The sequence below is a fragment of the Manacus candei genome, unplaced genomic scaffold (genome assembly GCF_025592945.1).
Source record: "Manacus candei isolate 608988 ecotype Guabito, Panama unplaced genomic scaffold, ASM2559294v1 h1tg000086l, whole genome shotgun sequence".
NCBI classification, from domain to species: Eukaryota; Metazoa; Chordata; class Aves; order Passeriformes; family Pipridae; genus Manacus; species Manacus candei.
The window spans coordinates 2,297,910-2,322,160 of NW_026138134.1; the positions used below are offsets into that span (position 1 = coordinate 2,297,910).

Genomic DNA, 24,251 nt, shown 5'->3' on the forward strand with positions numbered 1-24,251 from the left:
AATCCCACAGTTTTTGGTAGAGCTGTCACCATTTTTAGAGGGTGAAGCTCAGGGAACCCGCCTGTTTTCCTGCAGGGTGCTGTGCACAGGCACCCTGTCCCTAAGGATGGGTGACACCTCTATCTTTGTGCTCCTCTCAGAGAAAAAACCTTGGAAAATCACCAGGACACAGCAAACCCAAAGCCATTATTCTCAGAATCCTTCTGTCATGGCTTTAAGCAGGATTCCTGCTACTCCAGCCCCATTTTCCTACCACTGTGCAATTTGCAGGCTCTCTGGGAATGCTGTATTAATGGCTCTGGCTCCGTGGGGAGCCTTCACAGAGGGACCTGAGTGTGAACAGCAGCCTGGGGGAATTCCCTCTGAGCAGAGGTTTAAAGATTTGGGTAATTTATCTTAAAATAGGGATGTGCTAATGGTTCAGGCAAGGAAGAACGATCCCAGGAAAGGCTGCGGGACCAGAGGGCAGACAAGGGCACTCAGAGTGTCTGTGAGGCTGAACCTTTTCCACTGGAGCTGTGCTGGTGCCTGATAAGGGATTCAGACCCACCCCAGACGTGTGTCACTGCTGGAACATTGGGATTGATCGTGCTCTGGCCTGGGAGGGCTGGGTTTGCTTTCCTGGGGAACATGTGGCAGGGCTGTGTGGGAGATAAGGAATTGCACTGCATTGATCCAGCTCTCCTGCTGGAGGCTGGACTCATCCCCAGGGATCTGCTCAGCCCCCACTGCTGCCCTGGCTGAAGGTCTGCAGGGCCTGTGACCTCTGCAGCTCAGGGACATGTCCCTGGGGTCAGAGAGCCCCACCTGGGACCTGTCCTTGCATGATGCCATCTGTGTGTTGGTCTGTTTGATCTTTAAATGCTGTGCACAGCACTTAAAATGTACCTGGGGGTTGTTCCTCCTTTGCCAGAGCTGGGGGGTGGCTGCAGTCACACTTTTCCATGGGGAGCTGGTTGGCATGGCATGACCAGGAGTCCTGTGGGACCTTCTCTGGCACAGCAGTGAGAGAATTTGGGGTGTGAGAGGCTGCCTGAGAGGTTTGGGACATTCATGTTGGACAAGAAGTGTTCTTAACCTGCCAGAGCCCCCGTGCCTGATGCCCCAGAGGGGCTGAGTCCAGCTCCTTGCACAGCCAAGTACTGGGGAGAGGGGAGGGAAGCAAAGTGCTGACAGATCTGGGACATGGCACAGGATTAGTCTCTTTCCAAGGCCTTCATTCATTATTTCTGATGGTTTCTTACCCCCAGGAGGGTTTGGCTGGTACCCAGATCAAAGCTCCCCTCTCCCAGCCCAGCCCTGCCTGCGCCGGCCCCGTCTCGGTGCCACCGAATTTCCATCTCCCCAGTGGCTCTCCCTGGTGTGAACTGCCCTCAATTCCTCCACAGCAGCTCAGCCAGGGATCTGAGTGGGAATGTCTCCTGATGGAAGGCTGGGAAGAGCATCACTCAACGCGATGCACAGCCCATTCCTGCCCAGGAAAGAGGAATCTCCAAGGACTCCCAGTTGGAGACCTACAAATGAATATATTCACAGAATCACAGACTGGAAGGGACCTTAAAGACCATCCACTGTCCCAGGTTGCTCCAAGCCCTGTCCAACCTGGCCTGGAACATCCAGGGATGGTGCAGCCACAGTTTCTCTGGGCAACCTGTGCCAGGGTCTCACTGCCATGGCCTGGAAAAGGTGCTGGACAGGGATAGATCCAGCATGGTTGTACTCATGTTTCCAACAGCCACAGCACAGAGATGAGCTGTGGGCAACACCCCACATCCCCCACATCCTCATCTCATCCCATATTAGCCCCTGTCCATCACAGCCATGCTCTGAGGTCCTGGAAGCCTCTCCATTCCTCCAAACTCAGCCTGTGCTGGCACTGGGTGCTCAGTGCCTGGAACAAGTGTCTGTGCCCAGGTACAGGTGGTTGGGTCAGGAGATCTTGTCGTTGCTGCAGAGGGGAGAAAGGAGCTTTCCCAGTGCTGGTGGGTCCATCCCAACATGTCCATGGAGAGCAGCACAGGCAGCAGCCTAAAATCCAGCCCAGCACCCTTCTGAGTGACCCAGAGTGAGTGGGGGTGAAACATCTTCATCCTTTCCCTCAGTTTGATCCTCCTGCTGTGCAAACAGCTGAGGATGGAGAAACCACAGCAACAGATCCTTCCCTGGGAGGGTGGGGAGGCCCTGGCACAGGTTGCCCAGAGAAACTGTGGCTGCCCCATCCCTGGGAGTGTCCAAGGCCAGGTTGGATGGGGCTTGGAACAACCTGGGCTGGTGGAAGGTGTCCCTGCCCCTGGCAGGGGATTGGAATGAGATGATTATTAAGGTCCCTTCCAACCCAAACCATTCTGGAATTCTACAAACCCAAAGGCCTGCCTCTTCCATGAAATGGCAGTGACATTTCACATCCCAGGCACAGGAAATGTCAGGGGGATTTTTCCCAGCTCAACATAAAGTCTTGTCTTTTCTCACCCCTTTCCCATTCCTTTTCCTCAGTGACACATCCCAGCAGCCAGATCCAGGTTTTCTGCTTCCTTCTCCAGCCCTGGGCTGGAGCTGGGAAAAGCAGCAATAACCACTGCTTTGGAGTGGGGACATGGTTTGAGGGGGAGCACATGATAAAACTGTGGCCTTTAAGGGAAGGAGGAAAAAAAAAGGAAAAATCAGTCTTTCATCTTAAAAAAAAAAATAAATCAATCCTTTCAGACCCGAAGTAGGAAAAAAAGCCTCTTCAAAGTGCAGTCTGGGCATGACAAGGTGCATCTGTGATGTCTCCATCCAGTGACAGAGTGCCTGGCATGGGCAGGAGCAGGCAGGGCACCTCTCTGGCATCCCAGGTGAGCACATCCCAGCTGGCCAGGCTGGGAAATGCCACTGGAGAGGAGGGGCAGAGCCACTGGGACTGGTTGCCCTGGAGGGAGGATGGGATGGGCAGTTCCCCTGGTGCTGAGCAGCAGGAGGTGATGCCCTCCTTGCTCTCCGTGCCAGGGGAGAGGATGGGTCCTTCCCTCCCAGCTCCTTCCCTTCCCGGTGGGTTGGTGTGCCAGGCTCCCAGCAAAGCCCATCCCATGGGAAATGCAGGATTCAGCTGTGCTGAGGCTCCTGGGCATGGAAGGGACTGTTAGGATCCTACACACCATGGCTAATTAACAGAAGAGGTGTTGGCAAATGAGTTCCAGGCATTTGCATCCTCAGGTTGGATCCAGATGATCAAGCCCCAAACCTTAACAACCCAAGTCCCAGTCTCCTGTGTCATCCAGCTGTGCTCTGCATCCTGAATTTCCATGGTACCTCCTGGTAGGAGACAGGCAGGATTTCTCCCATCCCATCCTGCAGGAGAGGAGATCTAAGAGCAGCTCCCCCCAGGAGGAGGGGGCCAGCTCACGGGGTTTGCTCCTTTCTTCCCTTTCTTTTCCTGTTTTTTTTAATGAACAGCAATAATCCTACTCTTTTTTTTTTCCTCCCCCCCCCCTTTTTTTTTTTTTTTAACAATTTGAAAATATCTGACATACGGGAAAAATAATGAATTCAGGTTTTTTTTTCCCTGAGCTCTCTGATCTGTCACTCTGCACCCAGGAGCAGCACACGGGGAGGGGGAGGCAGGGGGTGCTGGCCTACATTGGGGAGATAATGATGTTCCTGCAGATGCCCCCTTCCAGGAGAAGGCTCAGGAGTGTCCTGCAGCGAAGGGGAGCCGGGATCTGCCACAGCCTTTTCCTTTAGCTTTGTGTTTCTCTTTGCAGGAGGGTGTTGGAGGTGATTTGTGGCTACAGCAAAGAGAGATGTGCTTGGAGCATCTCTCTGCAGCCTCATGGGGCTCAGGGACTGGATCCACCAGGTCCCTGTTGCCTCCAGGGGAGGTTAACCCAGGGCTGGGCTGTTTAGTTTCAGCATTCCCCAAAAAAATTCCCTGTGCTGAGGAGGGGGGGGTGACAGGGGTCACATTAATGAGTTTGATTGTGACAGTGGGAGCAAGGCCAGGTGGGCTGGTAATTTTTCCTCTTTTCCTATCCCATCCCTCCCAACACTTCTGGGAAGCTTTACCCTGACTTTCCTCCATCCTGACAGGCAGAATTGGAGCCATTAATCACGGTTGTCCTGGATCACACATCCATCTCTCTCAAACCTGGGCAGTACCCCTTGGTTTAAGGGCAGACACAGCAAAGCAAAACAGCTCCCTCACAAGTCCCCCAGCCCTGAATTAGGGCTTGGCAGTAGCTGTTGACATGAGCCATCCAAAAACACTGACTTGATAGGGAGAATTAAACAAGGACCTGGCAGGTGCAGCATATTCATTGGGGTTCTGTTGCTCTTTCAAGTGGGAGGGGAAATTTTAAGTTTTTTACTCTTTGCAGGGAGAATATTCCAATCAAACAAACCATACCCAGCCAGCTACCTGCCTCCACAGCATCTGGCCCTTTATTAAAGCTTGGAAGGGGGTTGCCAAAACTTCTTTTTCCCCTTGTATAAAAGGCTTTTCAGTAGAATGCCAATGCTCACTTATCCCATATCCGATCTCCTTATGTTTTCTCCAAAAATGGATCCTGCCCAGAGCCCGGTCTCACAAAGGATTTCAGAATTTTGAAATCTGGTTTAATTCCAACCCATTGTGAAAACTGAATATTTGAAACGTTCTCTAGCCAAGAATCTGGGACCAGAGCCCTCCTCAGTATGAAAAAAACAAAGAGTTTTCCAGAGATATTACTCGATATGACCTGGAGAGGGATTTAGTGGGGGAAGGTCAGCTCCTCCAGGACAGTGAGTGGGAAAGGGGAGCTGAGCTTTGCTGCAGTGAGATAAAACCATCTCTGGGAAGCATTTCTGGGTGTGAGGGGTTTGCATTCTCCAGCAGGACACCATCCCACTGGAAAAATCAATCCTGTTGACCCCAGAAACCTGGAGCATGTGGGACTTTCAGCGGCTTGATGGAAACAGAGATGAAACATTAGGGGGAAAGAGGAAGAAAAGAGGGGGTTGGGAATATTGGGGGTTTGTTTCCCATGAACTGCTCAGTGTGAGGAGGGTCCATGCATCACACTCAGCTGCAGAGACAGGAGGGAAACAGGGACACAGGTTGTTCCACTGGGTGTGCTTGGGAGGGAGAGGAGGCAGCAGCCCCCCGGCCCCCCTCCCTCACACACACACTGAAGGTGCCACAAGACAAATAGGACCGAGAAAGAGATGCACTATTTAAACTTTCATCACTATTTTTCTCCCTGGCTCCCCTTGTTCCCTTTGATTTATTTTTCAGTGTGTTTTCCCCAGGCTGTGCTGTTCTCCTGCATCTCTTTCCTCTCCTCCTTCACTCGGCAGCACAGCCAGCACTGTTCTGAGGGCAACCACAGCTGCCCAAAATTTTTCAGGCTGTCTGGGCTGAGCTGGGGGGAGGAATGAGGCAGCAGAGCAGCATCAGGCTAGGGAAGATGTGGGCAGGACATAGAGGAGACAAAAGGGACCTGTAGACATGACATCCTCCTTTCCTGCCCCTCCCTGACCCAGCAAGGACTTGGGAGACCTTCGTTAAGACTTGTCTGTGCTGCACAGACCATGTAATCCCCATCCAAGAGCCCCATCCCACTGCCACCCTTCCCAGAGCAGTGACCCTGCCAGGGCTTGGCATGGCATTGCTGCAGGAAGGGTGCCAGTCATACAGGCACTCTCCAAACCACCAGCCTTCCATCCCATGCCAGTCCCAGCAGGGCCAGGGGCTGGCAGCACACAGGGAGGGGCTGGGAGCTTGGAAGTGATGCCAGAGCTTGTCCCAGAGCCAGTGTGGCCTCTGTGAATTGACCATGGACAACACAGGCTGGATTGTTTTCAGCCTGCCTTATGTTGGGAAGGATGCAAAGAGCTTTGCCAACTGTTTTCCTTGCAGAATAATAGAATTATGGAAAATGCTTTGGACTGGGAGGGACCTTAAAGACCATCTCATTCCAAGCCATCTGCAATGGGCACCTTCCACTAGCCCAGGTTGCTCCAAGCCCCGTCCAACCTGGCCTTGGACACTTCCAGGGATCCAGGGGCAGCCACAGTTTCTCTGGACAACCTGTGCCAGGGCCTTGCTGCCCTCACAGGGAAGAATTCCTTCCCAATCTCCTGCCTAGCCCTGCCCTCTGGCAGTGGGAAGCCATTCCCTGTGTCCTGTCCCTCCATCCCTTGTCCCCAGTCCCTCTCCAGCTCTCCTGGAGCCCCTTTAGGCCCTGCCAGGGGCTCTCAGGTCTCCCTGGAGCCTTCTCTTCTCCAGGGGAACCCCCCCAGCTCTCCCAGCCTGGCTCCAGAGCAGAGGGGCTCCAGCCCTTGGAGCATCTCTGTGGCCTCCTCTGGACTCACTCCAGCAGCTCCAGGTCCTCTCTGTGCTGAGGAGCCCAGCACTGGGTGTAGCACTGAGGTTTGGATCTCCCCAGAGTGGAGCAGAGATGCAGAACCCTCTCCCTTGACCTGCTGGCCACTCTCTTTTGCACAGTCCAGGGTACAAAGATAAAGATAAAGAAGGGCTGAGCCTCATCCTGCTGGGCCTCTGCAGACAGGAACAGGCTCCAGGTTTTAACTGTAGGATGGAAAAGAATATCTGGTTGGTCATGCCTGGAAGGGGGGATATTACAAGCTGGAGTCAGGACTCTCAGCCCTTCAATGCCCCCATTTAACCTCACATCACTCTCTCTGTATTGTCCCTTCTTCCTTACCTGTCAAAGAAAAGGATTGAAACCCTAATTGCATCAGGAAGGGGAGAGTTAAATGGATATATGTCAAGGTAATGGAGGGGAATTTGCCATCCAGGGTCAGGTTTCCCCCAGAGCTCAGGCCCCCGAGCCCCACAGTCCTGCCCCAAGTCCCCAGTCAGAGCTGCCCTGAGGAGCCCAGCCCACGAGAACACTCAGACACAGTGAAATCTCTGCCTTTTAAGTGTTGGACAAAACCTAAGAGCCTGTTTATATCCTTCCTAGCTCTGAAGAGCTGCTGGAAATCGGAATCCTAAATGTGTAAAGGCCTGATAAATGAAAAGCTGAACACTCCTGGAGCTGTAAGCTGCTCTGCAGTGGTTTAGGCCCTCACAATTTGCAGCCTTCAGGGCTGATAATACAGCAAGACCCTGGGCAGTCTGCTGGAAAACTCTGCCAGAAACACAATCCTTGTAAGGGGATTCTCTTATCCAGTGTAGCAAGCTCTGTCCTAAAAACAGTTTTATGTTCTGGCCCCTTTTCCTCCCCTGGGGAAGCTTTCCTAGACACTTGATGAAACAGAGAACCTTCTTTCTCTCCCAGCATCCAAATTTTCCTTCTTTTTCCTTCACCTTCTCCCAGTTCTTTCACTGCAACCAGTCACAGCCTCCCAGCCTTCATTTTGCCAATTAAACAAGCCAACCTCTGCTGATCTGACCTGGTAGGAGAGCTGCTCCTTTCCTTTGATCAGCCCCCCTGAGTTCAGCATCCACGAGTGTGGCCAAACCCCACCCAGGATCTCAAGAGCATCAGGCAGAGCAACACCAGTGGCCCCTCCAAAATACCCCCAAGGCTGGTGGGGAAAGCAGGCATTGGCTGGGAAGAGGAGGCAGTTCCCTGCAGTGATCAAACAGAGAAGAGGATGTTCCCACCCCAAATGATGCACAGAAACGATACAACAGCTAATTAACTCTTCATTTTGCTGAATATCATTAACACTGTCAAAGTCACCCCCCCTCCCGAGTCTTGCTACATTGACCCCCTTTTGGATTAGGACAGGATCACAGATTCATGGAATATTTTGGGTTGGGAGGGAATTTTAAAGGCCATCTAGTCCAGCCCCCCTGCCATGAGGGGCAACCACCAGGTCCTGTTGCTGAGAGGCTCAGGATCCTCCAGGGAAGGTGAGGAGCCCAGAGGCTGTGGGTTGAATCCTGCTCCGATCCCAGGCACCTTGCCAGCCAGCAAACCTGCACTCCAAGTGCCCCAGTGTGCAGCAGAGATGGGATTTGCAGAGGAAAACCCTGTTTGCAGGCTTTGTATTCCCAAGTCTTCCCCAGAGCAAGCGGCTGAGTGAGGGTCAGGGCAGTGCCAGCTGCAGTCACGCCCAGCAAGTGTTCTGTGGTGCCCTCATAAGCCTGACTTGTCTACAAGAGCTGAACATCCCTCTCTGACAAGCTGGATGCCGTGTCTGAATACACAAACACTTCTCTGCACCAGAGCAAAGCTCCCAGATGCACAGGAGGGTTGGCTGAGCCAACTGAATCCCTCCAGGCTGGCTCCCTGGGGCTTCCCCTGCCTTCCTTAGTGTGGAGACAAAATACAGGAGCAAAGGTGCCCTTGTTCAGCTTGGCTCCTTCATCTCTGAGGGCCTTCACGTTCTCACTGGGAGGCAGCTCTGCCACCAGGTACCACTGGGGAGGCTGAGGATGCTTTTCATTCGCCAGAGAATCATAGAATTCCAAAATGGATTGGGTTGTAGGAGTATCCTTAAAGCTCATCTCATAGGCAGGGACACCTCCCACTGTCCCAGGTTGCTCCAAGCCCTGTCCAACCCGGCCTTGGACACTTCCAGGGATCCAGGGGCAGCCACAGCTTCTCTGGGCAACCTGTGCCAGGGCCTCCCCACCCTCACAGGGAACAATTCCTTCCCAATATCCCATCTATCCCTGCCCTTTGGCAGTGGGAAGCCATTCCCTGTGTCCTGTCCCTCCATCCCTTGTCCCAGTCCCTCTCCAGCTCTCCTGGAGCCCCTTTAAGCCCTGGAAGGGGCTCTCAGGTCTCCCTGAAGCCTTCTCTGCTCCAGGCTGAACACCCCCAGTTGATTTATACTTAGTCTTTTAGCCTTGGGGCCAGGAAGCACCTTCCAGTGTTTGTGATCCCCAAGAGCATCCTCTGGTCACTGTTATTTATTTAACACCCACGTGAGATGAGCCCAGAGCCCTGAGTGGCACAGACCCCGTGGGGAAGGGAAGCCCTGAAGTTGAGCAGTGCCTTATCCAAGGGATCTCCTTCCTCTGGGGACACTTGTGCAGGGTCTGACCCCAGCTGAACATTCCTGGCAGGTGTTTGGCTCAGGGCAATCCTCAGGGGCCCCTCAGCACCTGCCTCTCCAGCCCAGCTGCTGGGTGGCCCTTCCCCATCAGGGAGTGTTTGGGGTTGAAGAGGTTGGTGCCCAGAGGAGGAGGCTGGTTCCACAAACCCGGCAGCGAGGAGGTACCAGCCAGAACAACAACAGAAAAACAGCCTTAATTAGGGAAAATGTACTGGTGGCTGGAGGGCTTTTTGCTTCCTTCACTTCCAGGACCTGGCTGCTGGAGGATCCTGTTATCTCAGTAAATATTTTTAATAATTGAAGTTCTGTTTGCCTTCCACATCATTGTCCAGCTGCCGGGAGCATTTAAAGGCGTCCATGTCATTCCTTACTCAGAGCCAGTGTTAGCCTGGGGTGTCAGTCCAGCACTGAGAATTCCATGTGGGCTCACTGATTAATCAGGGAAGTCATGCAGGGTGGGACAGAGTGCAGGAAAACCTCTAACAGCTCATTTAAAAAGTTGCTGAATGCACAGCCCAGGAGCACCATCGTTTAATTGAGTTTCTTTATGCTGATGTGCTGTAAGATGGACTTTTCCAAAGGGCAAGGAGCAGACCCCAAGCTGTCCCTGCCCATCCAGGCAGCCCACAGCTATGGAGAATGGATTAATACCTGTCCAAGACTGGTTTAAAAATATTCATCAGTTCCTGTGTTTTGACAGAAAAGGAGGGGTTTGGTGGGGAGCACCTTGACATCGTTTGTTTGGAAAGTTTTATCTGCAGTGAAGGGAGGGACAAGTTCTCCAGCTGAGGTGCTGAAACCTTCTGTCTCACTGCCCACCCCTGAAGGTCTCTAAAACACGTCCATTTGGGGATTATCTGTCTGGACTCCCATTCCTTAAACAGCTCCATGTCACAGAATCACTGAGGTTGGAAAAGCCCTCTGGGACCATCGAGTCACACCATTAACCCACCAACCCCTGTCCCCAAGTGCCACATCCACACAGCTTTTGAACCCCTCCAGGGATGAGGACTCCACCACTGCCCTGGGCAGCCCATTCCAATATTTGACCATCTTTGCAGTGAAGAAATTTTTCCTGACATCCAATCTAAACCTTCCCTGGTGCAACTCGGGGCCGTTTCCATCCAGTTCTCTGTCCCTGTTCCTGTGGGCTTGAGCCATCCTGGATCCCTCCTCCTTCATTTTAAGCTTTCCAGGCATGTGTGGGTTAACTCCATTTGCATGGCTGTCAGGAATAACCCCCCTTGCAACCCCAAACAAGACTTCCTATTTATATCCCTGGTTTAATCAGGAAGGCTGGTGCTTCCAGAGCTACGTGATTAAAAATTAGGAGACCGGATTCTGTAGTGGTGCCTTATAATAACAACCAATCCTGGGAGCACAGTGGATGAATAATGGATCATGGCTCTGTGCTACCAGCTTCTTTCTTCTTCTCCCCTTTTTATCTTCCATTCTTCTCTTCCTCCTCCTCCTCCTCCTCCTCCTCCTCCTCCTCCTCCTTCTCCTCCTCCTCCTCCTCCTTTCCCAGGCTGGAGTTGAAATGGGGAAGGAATACAGCCATCCTTCATTTTGCAGGAGTTAGAGAGACATCACTGATTCCTCTTCATCAGACCCTCCTCCCCAGTCAGATCCCCTCTCTGGGAGCCTGGAGACATCAATAATTCAGGACTACGTGGAGAACTGGGACTCATAACCACTTACTTGGGAAGACATAACCAGGACCCCTCCTCTCCTCATTGCCATAAACAGCTCCCCAAATCTGGCTGCTGCTCCAGTAGAGAGAAACAGCAGCAAAACAGTAAAAACCAAGGATTTTTGTCACTGGGCAGACAAGTGGTTCCATGTTTGTCTGCATGATGTTGTCCCCTATCCCATGATATCCCCTCATGGGCAGCTAAGGGACAGGTGGACTGTGTTGCAGGGGTGATGTTGCTGCAAGAACATCAGAAAAAAAGTCAGGAATATCAAACATCCCACCATAAAAGTTCCTTCATAAATTCCAGTTCTTCAGAGAAGGGCCTGTGGGTTGGGTTTTTTCCCTGCTCCACAAAATGAATTTTCAGTACTTTACAAGCCGAGGTCAAATTCAATTAATGGCTTCACTGAGGGGAAAAGAACTATTGAAAAATACCAGACTTGTTTTTCAACAGTATAAACTCATCCAATGAAAGGGTGTTTTAAAAAAAAGAAATTAAAATGAATCCTTCCTTAATAGTTAAAACACCAGAACGGAGCAGAATCGTTCCCATTTTCGTGTTTCGTTGACAGACGTTTCAACCAACCCAAACCACAGATTTTCACTCCTTTTTCCACTCTCTTAGCCTGAGAAAAAAAAAATGTACATTTTGGATCCGTGTAGAAAAGCTTTTTTTTTTTTTTCCCCAGTCCTTGAGTTCCACCCACTGAGCTGAAAAATCCCATTACTGGCAGCTCTTGGCTCTGTGTGTGTGTGTGTGTGTTCCCAGTGGGGTGTGCCCTGCCTGCCAGTCCTGGGCTGGGGCATCCTCAGGGAACGTGATCCCTTCCCATCTCCCACACCCTGGAGGAGCCAGAGAGGAGTTTTTAAGTGTTTCTTGTCCAGCTACAAGGCAGGGGCAGTTCAGGAGCAGAGACAGACTCGGGGATTTGAGGAGGGTTTGGCCGACTGTGGTATGGATGTTGTGTGGCTCAGCTTGGGAAGTGGGAGCAGCAGCAACTTGGAACAAAACCAGCTCCACTTTGGTGGAAAATTGGCACAATTCCCCTGCTGCATCCCCTCTGGAAGGATGCTGGAGGTAGGAGGGTTTGCCACCCGCTTCTGAGAAATTTCTTCCTAAATCCTTTACTGGCACGAGCTGTTCTGCCTGGGCAAGAGGGGCTGAAGCAGGGATGGCTTTCCACTGTGTTTTTTACATTCCTCAGGGCTTCCCAATCCCTCAGGGGCTCCAGGAGCTCCCAAACAGGCCCTGCATGGATCTGTAGCAAGACCAGCATTTGATTTCCCAAAGGACGTGGTGGGGAAGAGCTAAATACCTTTGGGAAGTGATTTGGGCCTGAAGGGCTCTCAGCGTGGGGGTTCACAGCAGCTTTGGGCAACAGGTGGGCCAGGAGGTTCCCTGCTGTTTCCTTGGAATAGTGCATTGCATGTGTGAGGCTGGGAATGCTGTGACAGAGCCAGGGAGTGAGGGTTGAACTTGGGTGTCACAGAGCAGAAGTAAAAGTTCATTTGTCTTATTAAGGCAGGAACTTTTTGTCTGCTGATGAAACACCCACTGATGGTCAGTAAGACCACATGGTTCACTTCTGCAGAGCACAGCTTGGAACAGGCTGGAGTCCCCACCCATCCTTGGAGGGGTTTAAAAGCCATGTAGATGTGGCACCTGGGGATATGGATTAGTGGTGGGCTTGGCAGTGCTGGGTTAACTTTGGACTCGATGATCTTAGAGATCTTTTCCAAGCTAGATAATTCTGTGATTCCATGAAGAGCTGGACTGACAGCTGTGCAGAGCTCTCCATCCCCAGAGCAGGTCCTGGCTGGAGCAGACCCCTCAGGGTGCTGGAGATGAAAGGTCTTCTTGGCAGGATTAAAGCCCAGTCCCTCTCTCCATCTGGATTTCCCATCTCTTGCCATGCTGGGGATCCTTAGACATGCCAGGCTAGTCCCAAAAGAGGAGACCATGCTCAAGTGCCCCTCATCTGCTTCCCTGTTTCCACCTCCCCCTGTCTCTGCCATGAAATGCTTCCCAGCACAGTGAAGATGCCCAGGGGGGACAAAGCCCCCTCCTGCACCTGCAGCCCCACATGGGCAGTCAGTGCTTCCAGAGAAGGCTGAGAATGTCTCTGTGACACCCCTGGCAAGACCTACTTTCACAGAGGGAGGTGCTGAGGAGCCTCCCCGTGTCAGAGGGAGGGGTCCCACAGCCCCCTGTGTGTGAGAGCAGCACAGACCAGGAGCAGGAGTGACGGGGAAATCAAAGCAGAGCAGGGAGTGCTCGGGGGTTCCTCCATCCCTCCGTGACCAAGGGCTGCCAGGGGAGCCCTCTTCAAAGGCACCAGTCTGGAGATCACACCCCTGATGCCCAGAACAAGTTATTCCCCTGAGTGCTGTAGGTAACAATCCAAATCCAGGTTTTCTTTCCCCTCTCCCTCAAAACACCCTCACCTTCCTCCCCCTTTCCAGCCAGAGGAACAGGGGTCACACCTCACCCCCTCCAAGCACCGTATCCTGCATCCAGCAGCAGCCAGAGATCCCTGGGGAGGAGCACAAGAGCAGGAACAGCAAGCAGGGATATTTAGTTCAAGCAGGGATGCTGCTTTCAAGTGCTCACCATCCTCCCCCAGCTTGCAGCTCAGGGACAGCCAGGGCTTTGAGGATTTAGTAGCTCTTGGTGGATTTATCTACCACAGACCTGATCCCTCACACTCCTGCAAAGCTCCCAGGCACCTGACCCGTGTCCCCTCGAAACTTCACCAGTTCCTGCTGCTGTAGTTCAAATCTGGGGCACAGCTTTCACATGAGCAGCAAAAGACAAGGGGCTGTGATGTGATGAGAGGGGGTTGGATGCTGCCACAGCCACATCCAAACCATCTGCAGAGGTTTGAGAGGTCACAGGCCAGTCCTGGCAGCGCAGACCCCACAGGTGACTCCAGAGAGGTTGGTTTCGTGCTTCAAATGACATTGTCTCATCTGGGCTCTTTCTCTGCAGTTCCTCCAGATGATCCTGTCATTATGGGGGGGCCCATCATCAGCCTGAGAGCAGGAGACCCCCTGAACCTGACCTGCCACGCTGACAATGCCAAGCCAGCAGCCTCCATCATCTGGATGAGGAGGGGAGAAGTCATCAATGGAGCCACCTACTCCAAGGTGAGGCAGGATGGGGCTGGGGACACGGGCTGTGCTCTGCCCTGGCTTCAGAAGGGGTACCAGGCCTGGCACTGCTTCAACACAACCCCAAAACATCTGGGGCAGCACCCTCAGCTCTGCAGAGCTCAGACTCTCAGCCCACATCCTTCCCGATGAGAGGCTGGGAGGAGAACAGTCAGGAGGATGCACGTGAGAAATCACAAACTGTCACCAAAGTGAGCTCTGCTCTGAATTTGGCTTTTTTTATACCTTGTCATCCCCTGGCATGGCCAGTCCTCCCCCTGCCACCCTCCCTGGGTGTGATGTTAAAGCTTCGTCCACAGACCCTGACCCAGCTCCAGAGGTGGTTGCAGTGACATATGTCCCTTCCTCCCACTGCAGTTTGCCATGAAAAATTGTCAGGGCTGTTGGCATTTTTTAATTTAGACAGAAAGGCTTTATTGGGTCATAAAGGAAGTCATCAAAGAGCATCAGCAGCACACTCAGCTGGGCCCCCACATGTTCTCCTGTTTACGGGCGCCTGATGTCTGGTGAGCGCAGAGACTCGGGAACACTTGACATTTCTAATGAAAATTTCTAAAGAGCAAAATCCCAGACCTAAAATGGGTCAGTTTGCAGCCATTTGTAATGCAAGCAAACTTCAAAGGCAGCAGCCAGAGCCGTTCCTCAACCTCCCGGAGATCTTTAATAAACATTTCACCCCCTGCCGCCGCTGTGAAGCTGCTGTGAAGCCTCCACCCAGCCCCATTCCAGCACATCCCCATCTCCTTGGGAAAGCAGAGGAGCCAGAACACCCTCCTTGCCTCCTCCTCCTTCTCCTCAGCACCTCTGCTGAGGCTGAGCCACTTCCCTGCAGCCCATGGAGGAGCAGAGGGGGAACTGCCCCATCTCCCTGCGTGCGGGGAGAGAGGCAGCACTAATTAAAGCCAGAGAGATCCGACCTCTCCCTCTCTCAAATCAAGTGGAATTAATTAAAATCCAGGCCGTTGACATGCAGTTGTTTGTAGCTCATTCCTTTCCCCTCCACTGCAGACTGACAGGCCCTGGGCAGACAACTTTTGAGCCCCTTTCCCTTTCAGAGCCACAGGCAATGGGGAGCAGGGAAGGAGGAATGTCCCTCCTTTAAAATATTTCCAACAAAAAAAAAAAAACCTTCCAAAGCAGAGCTTTCCAGGCTGCAGCTCCACCTCACACACAGCACAGACATTTCCATGGCTTTTTAAGCAGCCAGCAGGGATGGGCTGGGAGGGGAGCCCTGTTCTGCACAGGGGAGCATCTTCCACTCCTCCTGGAGTCAGGAAAACACCTTCACTCCTCCTGGACTCAGGAAAACCTCCCTTTCTGAGGCTGAACCTCCATTTCCCCCTGATTTGCCGGAGGTTTCCATGAGGCCCTTCCACATTAAAAAAAGAAAATCAGCCTTCAGAAAAACTTACAGCCAAATTTAGACGTTTTTTGAACGGGAAGTTTTGATTTTTGGGGTCTGAGAAACTTTTCCCTTTCTAAGCTCCCTTTAAAATAATTCCCAGATTTTCCTCTTTCTGCTTTTTCAAAAAACCCAAAACCTAACCCAGCTCTCCTTTGATCCAGATATTCCAGCCAAGCATAAAGAAACCCTGTTCAGGTTCCTGTTTGCCTGGAACCATTTGTGCTGAGGGAGAACTTCTTTGTTATCCTGAATTTCCAGTCCACCAACTGATCCATTTGCAGCCCCCTGCAATCCCAGCCTGGCAGCACAGAACAGCCAGGGCTGACTGAAACCCCCCTGATCCCTGTTGAAGCAGACAGGGAATATTATAGGATCCTGCAGGATTTTGAGGCTAAACCCAGATAGGGGGGGAATTTCTGCACAGAATTGGGGTTCACCCCATCCCCAGCACAGCAGTGTGTCCAGAGATGGGCAACAAGGGACTGGAGAACCAGGAGGGGAAGGAACTGGAGCACCAGGAGCTGCTGAGGGAGCTGGGGGGGCTCAGCCTGGAGAAAAGGAGGCTCAAGGGGGACCTTCTGGCTCTGCAACTCCCTGACAGGAGGGGGGAGCTGAGGGGGAGTCAGGCTCTGCTCCCAGGGAACAAGGGACAGGACAAGGGGAAATGGTCTCAAGTTATGCCAGTGGAGGTTTAGATTGGATATTGAGGAAAATTTCTTCACTGAAAAGGTGGTCAGACATTGGAACAGGCTGCCCAGGGTGGTGGTGGAGTCCTCATCCCTGGAAGTGTTCAAAAAACCTGTGGATGTGGTGGATGGGGGGATGGTTTAGTGAGGGACCTGTCAGTGCTGGGTTAATGGTTGGACTCAGAGATCTCAGAAGGCTTTTCCAGCCCTAATGACTCTGTGATTCTGGGCTGACTGTGATGACAACTGCTCATCATCGTTCCTTGTCTCCCATGTGCATGCAGGGAAAGGATTAGTCGGGAATCACAGAATCATTTAGGTCAGAAAACCCCTCAGAGCCCATCCAGTCCAACCATTAGCTCAGCACTGCCAAGGCCACCACGAACCCACGTCCCCAAGTGCCACATCCACACAAGTTTATCACTCAATAAACCCCTTGTCTTACATTGCGAGGAGCAAACTTCAAATACAGACTTAGAGGGAAAAAACGCCTGGCAGGGTCCGAAATCCAGAGTGTTGATAAACCAGAGAGAGGCCAGAGGTCAGGGAATGATTAAAAGACTGAAAACCACACAACATCTTGAGAGCCTGCGAGGGCTGCAGGGGTTTGATTTATCAAAGGCAGGGCTATGGGGTGATGTGACCACGGTCTGTAAGAACTGTAAGAACTTGCAGGAGGATTAGGGGTTGGGAAGGGAGGGCTCCCAAGCTCCTGGGCTCCTGATAGATGCATGGCAGGGCACCAGGGCTGAAGTCAAAGGCAGATGAATCCAGGGAAGAGACACAGTGCCAAGGCTGAGCAGGCAGACCAGGTTAACCCCTGCTGTGCCAGGCTTGGGAGTTTGTCTCTCTGGCGTCCACAGGTGCCATCAGTGATCACCAGCCCAAGTGGGGATGATTTACCACAGGCTGGTTCAGACCACAGCACAGCAGCCATGGCTGGGGTCAGTCCATGCTGCTGGCACCACTCATTCCTGTGGGAAGAGCCCAGGTAGCTTTGTGCACTCACCTGCAGGAGGTGACAGCAGGGTCAACACTCCATTTGCCTCTGGCTCCCTCTTTCCTGGGATGGTGGGTGATGTATCTCACTTGGAGCTGTGCTCCCCAGGTCTAGGCACAGCAGAGCTGGAGGGAAACAGATGGGAGTTAAGAGCCCAATTCCCAGGGAAGAGCAGTGAAATTTGTCTTTGTTATTCCCCCAAGGCTTTTGGCAGATCCCAGCCAGAGGAATTGTTATTGCAGGGAGCTGCTTGGCTGAGAAGCTCGTACTGTGCCTGCGGAGCCTGGAATGGGAGAGGGGGCCCTCTCCGGTAGGAAACTGCCTTTCCTGATCCCTTTTCCCCCCCTTACAGACACTTCTCCGTGATGGCAAGAGGGAGAGCATCATGAGCACCCTTTTCATGGCCCCCTCCGACATCGAGAACGGGGAGAGCATCGTGTGCCGCGCCACCAACAAAGCCATCCCCAGCGGGAAGGAGACCTCGGTCACCATCGACATCCAGCGTGAGTTCACAGCCAGCTGAGCTACCTCTGGGCACTGGGACACCCCAGCCTGCCAGCCCTCTCCATGCCTGGGGCTGTCCACACGGCGCTGACCCCGGGCAGGAGCAGGAGGCTGGGATTGGGGGTTTCCCTTTACTGGGATTTACTGGTTGTTACGGTGAAGTCACGGCCAGAAGATCTCATGTCCTGGGCTCCCTGGGGCTCAGGAACACCCCTACCACAGGGACATCCTGCTTCCCAACATTTGTGTCTTGTGTCCCTGGTTTTGAGCAAAAGCAGCACCAGCTACCCTGCTCTGAGTGGCCCCACTGTGCCCCCGGGGGTCTTTGGAGCAGAGATGGATCCCAAAGGGTTCTGGGTGAGCAAACAGCACCTCTGGGCACGGCCAGCAGTGGAGATAAGGCTCAGTAAAATCTCTGGTGCAAAATCACGTGTTTCCAGCCTTACAAGCAGTTCAGTGGTAGGGGTTTTGTATCATTCTCTGCTGGGATGGCGTGTGAGACTCCTGAGCAGGGGGAAGTGTCCCCCCTGTGACACACAGGCAGCACCAGTCACCACCTCATAGGGACAGGTGTGTCTGAAGAGCCATATCCTTCACCCTTTACTTTAAATCCACAGAGCAAAATCTTCTTTCCTCCAAAATTCACATTTCACAGGCCTCTTCCCTCCTCCTCTGCAGTAGCTGTTGCTCTCAGGCTCACCCTGACCCCCTCCAGACGGGCTCCATTTGCACACCCAGTTCCTGCAGCTGTATTTACCCACAATTTGCAAGAGCAGGGTGTTCAATATTAACATGCCAGCTGCTTTCCAGAGTCCAATTAAAACTGGCTGAACAAACTCGAGCACAGCAGAAAATTCACCATTTAAGACTCGCAGCTTTGGCTGCCGGAAGATTACCGGGCTCTTGGGTTGCTGGCTGCATGTCCTGACAGAACTGGGCAGATAAAATGAGATAATAGCCTGGGTTATTTCACAGCCAGCAAACAGTTACAATGGCTGGAGACACACTCACACTCACACAAACAACACAGAGCTGGAGACATCATTACACTGGGTACAGTGCGGGCAGGGGACGTGAGCTGAATCCCTGAGCCCCGTGGAATCTGCTTGGAAAAGAGAGAGACCCAATAAAGAACACCAATTTCCACTCTGAGCCATTAAATGCTCCATGCTGCGAATGTAACAACAATAATATCCTACCCAGCTAATAAAAGTATGTTGTTCCTAATGAGGGCTAATGAGGATATCAATCTCCCAAAGCTGGATGGGTGATGGAGAGAGAGAAAAGTACCAAGATGGATTAACCAGGCTGAGGTGGGATGGGTTTTGACCCAGGTGCAAGAGCCAGCTCTAGCTGCATCTAGTCATAGTATCATGGAATCATTAAGGCTGGAAAAGACCTCTAAAATAATTAAGTGTAGCTACTAACCCAGCTTTAGTCCCGTAGGTTTCACTCCCAACTTGGTAGACAACCAACTGCATTGACTTTGCAAAGAGCTAAAGGTGCTTTTCTGAAGCAAAAAAATTATCTTGGCCACTCATTTTTTCCTGGGGAATTATCCTGGGAAGGCAGGGTGGGCTGTGAACTCCCCTGCACCACCCTGGCAATGAGAGAGGGTCCTGCCCACGGGTCTTCTTCCAACATCTAGCAGAGAAGCAGCACCTTGGGTTTCTGCAAGAATAAGGAAAAGCAGGCTGCAGTTGTTGCCTGGGGAGCTCTTCCCAGCCTGGCACAACCTGCTTCATCACCCCCCTGGACCCTGCACTCTCCACCTCCACTGGTAGGTTGAACTCACACCACAGGAAACGTTACCCAGCTGCACAGTTCGAAAGAGATGGCCTTGCAAAATAATCCCAGGGAACCAAAAATAATCCTTCCCAGGAAGCAGCAGCCTGGTAAATCACTCCTCCTGCTTTATTTCATTTGCAACTCAAAAGAACATCAGAAACTCTCACAGGCAGCAGAAAAACGCCAGGGTGGGGGTTATTCTTATGGAGGGTGTGAACGGGGTGGGAGGAATTATCCTCTTTCAGCTGGTGCAAAGTCAAAGTTGGGCTCCCATCAATCTCATGCCTGACCATCTTAGCAGCAATGAAATAGCTGAGTCATAAACCCCTCCCCTTACAAGTATAAAAATAAAGGGAGGGTGGGGGGAAAGAACTGGAAAAAAACCCCAGTGCGGGGTCTGTAATGGAAACACTAAGCGGCTCCAGCTGGAACATCTGTTCAATGTGATTTCCGTTCCACCAGCCACATCAAAGTCAGCCTCCTGTGAGTTATGCACCGAACATCACAAGTGGGATTAAAATCATGTTTAATAGTTTGATATGCCATAAACTATTTATACTGCAGGAGCCCAGTGGCTCCGTGGAAATGCACGCCCGGCGTGCCGGGCTGGGGAGGAGCGGGGTTATTGCTTATCCAAAGCCATTTGCTCCAAGCCTCTGCACACACATGTGCACTCGCTCATTTTTACACCTTTTTCTGTCATGGCAAGAAGGGATTTGGCTGCATCTGTGTGGCTTTGCAGGACGTGGGAGGAGGAGAAGGAAAGTGGAGGGTGATGAGGGCCACATGGCTGCGTTGGAGGGTCTCCCGCTGGTTTATCCTTGGAGCTTTGGAGTATCTGATTCCCTTTTGTGCTTGCCACTGGGGAGTGGAAAGCCCAGGGCTGAAGAGGCATCTTTGCCTTAGAGAAGAGGTTTGGAAGGGCTTGCCCACAGGGGAGAGGAGCACGGAGAGGGATTTGCACCTGGCAGTACAAGAGCCAGGAGGGTGCCTGCAGCCTACGGAGCTCAGCCCGTGGTCCCTCCCGAGGTGCTGAGATAAAACCACAGGAGATGAGGGGTGTGCCAAGGTGCCCCCGGGCTGAGGGGCGGGTCCGGGGGCGATGCCATCCCCGGGCGTGCGAGCGCTCGCAGCCGCTCCTCCCGCCGCCCCTGGGCCGGCTCCGTCTGATCCCATCATTCATACTAATAACAAGAAGCCGGGCAGGAATTATAATTGTAACCGAGTGGAATTACATCCTGATGAGTTACAATTTGTGTCTTTTTTCCCTTTAAAATGCCCCGAAACACACTGGCACACACAAACCGGCGCTGTCCGCGGCACCCGCGACGTTCGAAAGCCCGATCCCGTTCTTGAAAGGCGAGATCAAAGACTTTAATTCATTTCCTTTGCTCTTTTTTTTCCCTTTTTTTTTTTTTTGTCTTTTTAATCTTTTTCATTATTATTATTTTGAGTGCAAGAGGGAGCCGGGCTCATTTTAATACAAAGAGGCTTCTCGGTAAATCGTAGGCACAGCTCCTAACCCATCAAACAATGGGGAAGCTACTAAAGAGAAGTGTGATTCATATTTAACAAAGGAAGGTGATTAGCTGTTGTTGTCTAACAATAGGGAAGTGTCAGGATGCCTGGGAATGAATTAGGAGCCCGCTATACATCTCTGGGCTGCAATGCGAGGGAAGCTCATTTATATTCCCAACTGCGCCCATCTTTATTGTCATTTGAATTGCACATTTTAAAATGAAATTAGGGTAAATTGAAAATACCTATAATTTCCCCGTCATAATTTCCCATCAGGAAGGCAGGTGGCTTTGCTCGCAACAAAGTCGGGCTCCGGCTGGGTAAATACCACGGGGCGGAGGAGGAGGCGCTGGAATGCTGCTGGAATGCTGCTGGAACGCTGCTGGAACGCCGCCTTTCCCACTCCCCTCCCGCCCAGCCGACGGACTGCCGAGGCCACCTCCAGGACTCCCCTTCTGGTGACCTTGCTGCGAGGATGGTCCCAACCCATCCCACACCTCACAGGGCTGCCGAGGACGCTGCTCTCGCCCCAGGATGCCCAGTCAGAGGAAGGTCACTCCGGCAGGACCCTGACTGGGGAATGCTGGAGGAAGCTGCCAGAGGGAGAAGCCAGCAGGGAAACTTTCATCCCTTTTTAAACACAGCAATGCTCCCTGGGCTTGGTTACAGCCATGGCTTCACAGTGTCCCAGCAGGTGGCCAAGAGGGCCAATGGATCCTGGCCTGGCTCAGGAACAGTGTGGCAGCAGGAGCAGGGCAGTGATTGCTGGCCTGGACTGAGCACTGGTGAGGCCACCCCTGGAGTGCTGTGTCCAGCTCTGGGCCCTCAGCTCAGGAAGGACATGGAGGGGCTGGAGCAGGGCCAGAGAAGAGCAACGAGGCTGGGGAAGGGACTGGAGCACAAGTGCTGTGAGGAGAGGCTGAGGGAGCTGGGGGGGCTCAGCCTGGAGAAGAGGAGGCTCAGGGGAGACCTCCTCACTCTCTGCAACTCCCTGCCAGGAGGGGGGAGCCAGGTGGGGGTCGGGCTCTTCTCCCAGGAACCAGCAGTGGGACACGAGGGCTGGGTCTTCAGCTGTGCCAGGGGAGGTTTAGGTTGGACATTGGAAAGAAATTCTTTCCAGAGAGAGTGCTCAGCCATTGGAATGGGCTGCCCAGGGAGGGGGTGGAGTTCCCGTCCCTGGAGGTGTTTAAGGACAGACTGGATGTGGCATCAGTGCCATGGGCTGGGAACCACGGCGGGGTTGGATCAAGGGTTGGACTTGATGATCTCAGAGGTCTTTTCCAACCCAGTTGATTCCCTGATTCTGTGGCTCTATGAAATCGAGCCCTGGCCCTGTGGCACTGACCCTGCTCCCAGCTCTGGGAGCCCAACCACCCCCTGGGCCACTGGGTACTAACCAGCTTCTCTGCCCCCCTGCCCTACCAGCTGCAGCCTTTCCCCATTTTCCAGCAGGGAAGGATGTTGCTGGGATGTTTAGGAAGCGGAGAGAGGCAGCAGGTAGAGGCAAAAACATCACATGGCCTATTTTAGGATATATTTTTGGATATGTGCATCATCCCACCTCAAGGGCAGCAGAGCCCCTCACTTGGTCTATGAGCCTCAACACACTCTGCCATGGGACAACTGGTTCTTCAGGCACCCAAAAAACCCTCAACAAGGCCATTTCTTTCTGCTTTTTCCCCTCAAAGGAGATCCCATGTTTAAAACTTAAAGCTGGAGGTCTGACACCACCACCACCCCCCCCCAGAAATCATGAAAAATTAAAACAGGTCTGGATATTCTTATTCCCATCTAAACATTGCACCCGTTTCTATCTTGCTTTCATCGGCTCTTTCCTGAATTTTATTTGCTGCTGAAGCATTTTGATGCTTTTCATGTGAAAAGGAGAGAAACCGAGCAGCAGTTGGGAGACTGGAGTGGCCTGTGACACGAGTAAGGCCTTGGCAGAGATGATTAAGCTGATGAAAGAGCAGAAATGCCACTTTCAGCTTAGAGGAAAGACAAAAGATCATCATTACACAGCGAGATATTAAATGGGAGCATCTCAAAGCAGGCGAGTTTATGTCCTTAAATGGGAATCAGAGCCAGCAGTCACACTTTTGAAGTGAACTGTTACATCCAGTGGCATCTGTGGCTCCTCTTCCTGCCTTATTCACTGAAATCCTCCAAGAGAAGAGCATTCACAGCATCAGCCTGTGTGACAACCATTAGATGGCTTTCAACTGAAAAATGGCTTCCCACTGCCAGAGGGCAGGGTTAGATGGGATATTGGGAAGGAATTGTTCTCTGGGAGGGTGGGGAGGCCCTGGCACAGGTTGCCCAGAGAAGCTGTGGCTGCCCCTGAATCCCTGGAAGTGTCCAAGGCCAGGTTGGACGGGGCTTGGAGCAACCTGGGCTAGTGGAAGGTGTCCCTGCCCATGGCAGGGGGTGGAATGGGATGAGCTTTAAGGTCCCTCCCAACCCAAACCATTCCAGGATCCTGTGATATCACAGCATCAAGGAGTCTCACCGCTCCTGCCAAGCTTTTCTTAAAGCCAAATTTTGCTTTCCAGACTCAGAGCCTGGCAGGCAGCAGGCAGGGGGATGCTGTACCGTGTCTTTGGGTCTCTCAAGGGCTTGTCCCTCTCTTTGCAGACCCACCCCTGGTGAACTTGTCCGTGGAGCCGCAGCCGGTGCTCGAGGACAACACTGTGAAGTTCCACTGCTCCGCCAAGGCCAACCCCGCCGTCACCCAGTACAGGTAAGGTGACCCCCCCTCATGGCCCCACACACCTCACTCCAGCCCTCTGCTGGGAGCACCTCACCTTCCCCCCCCAAAGCTTCACCTCCAGGTGACCGAGAGCGCTCAGCACCTCCGGCTGTGATTCCTGGTGGCCCTTCCACTGCCCCCCGTGTTTCCCAGTGCGTGGTGCTCACTGTGGCTCATCCCCACAGCCTCTGCTTGGGGGATGCAGTGGCTGGAGCCAGCCCCTGCTCCCTGCAGAGCAGCAGAGCCCTGCTGTGGCTCGGTCCTTGTCCCAGCATCCCCCCTCCGACGGCTCCCCGATGCCTTGATGATGTTGTTACACGTCGGCTCCGCTCGCCACCGTTCTGCTGCATTCAGCAACTCCTCAGCCAGGGATTCATCGGGTTTGGAGTGGATTAAGAGGCCTGGCACCGAGCTGGCGGAGCCATCTGTTTGGGGACATAACGAGCAGCGAGCGCCGAGTGAAAAGTCTATTATGGGAAAATTCCTGCCTTTTTTTGTCCGCAAGCTCTTTTATGGCTCGAACAATGCAGCTCCCTCCCCGTCTCCGTGTAACCCTTAAGCGACCACCGTGAGCCTCTGCATCCCCAGGGAGCCTCTGCATCCCCGGGGAGCCTCTCCATCCCCAGATCTCCATCCCCAGGGAGCCTCTCCATCCCCGGGGAGCCTCTCCATCCCCAGCAGAGTGGAGCTGAGCTCGGAAGGGCCAGAGCAGAGTGGCTGGGCTGGAGGTGTGTGGGGTTCCG

General features: G+C 52.9%; 1 protein-coding gene across 5 annotated transcripts in view; it reads left to right on the forward strand.

The window, feature by feature from the left end:
- The window catches only part of KIRREL3 (kirre like nephrin family adhesion molecule 3), a 358,997-nt gene that overhangs the window by 288,506 nt on the left and 46,240 nt on the right, over window positions 1–24,251 (forward strand). For all 5 annotated transcript variants that reach the window (XM_051812422.1, XM_051812424.1, XM_051812425.1 and 2 more), the window contains 3 exons: window positions 13,677–13,834; window positions 17,302–17,452; window positions 23,394–23,499. In XM_051812422.1, the coding sequence (XP_051668382.1) occupies window positions 13,677–13,834; window positions 17,302–17,452; window positions 23,394–23,499 (415 nt within the window). The remainder of the gene's footprint in view (window positions 1–13,676; window positions 13,835–17,301; window positions 17,453–23,393; window positions 23,500–24,251) is intronic.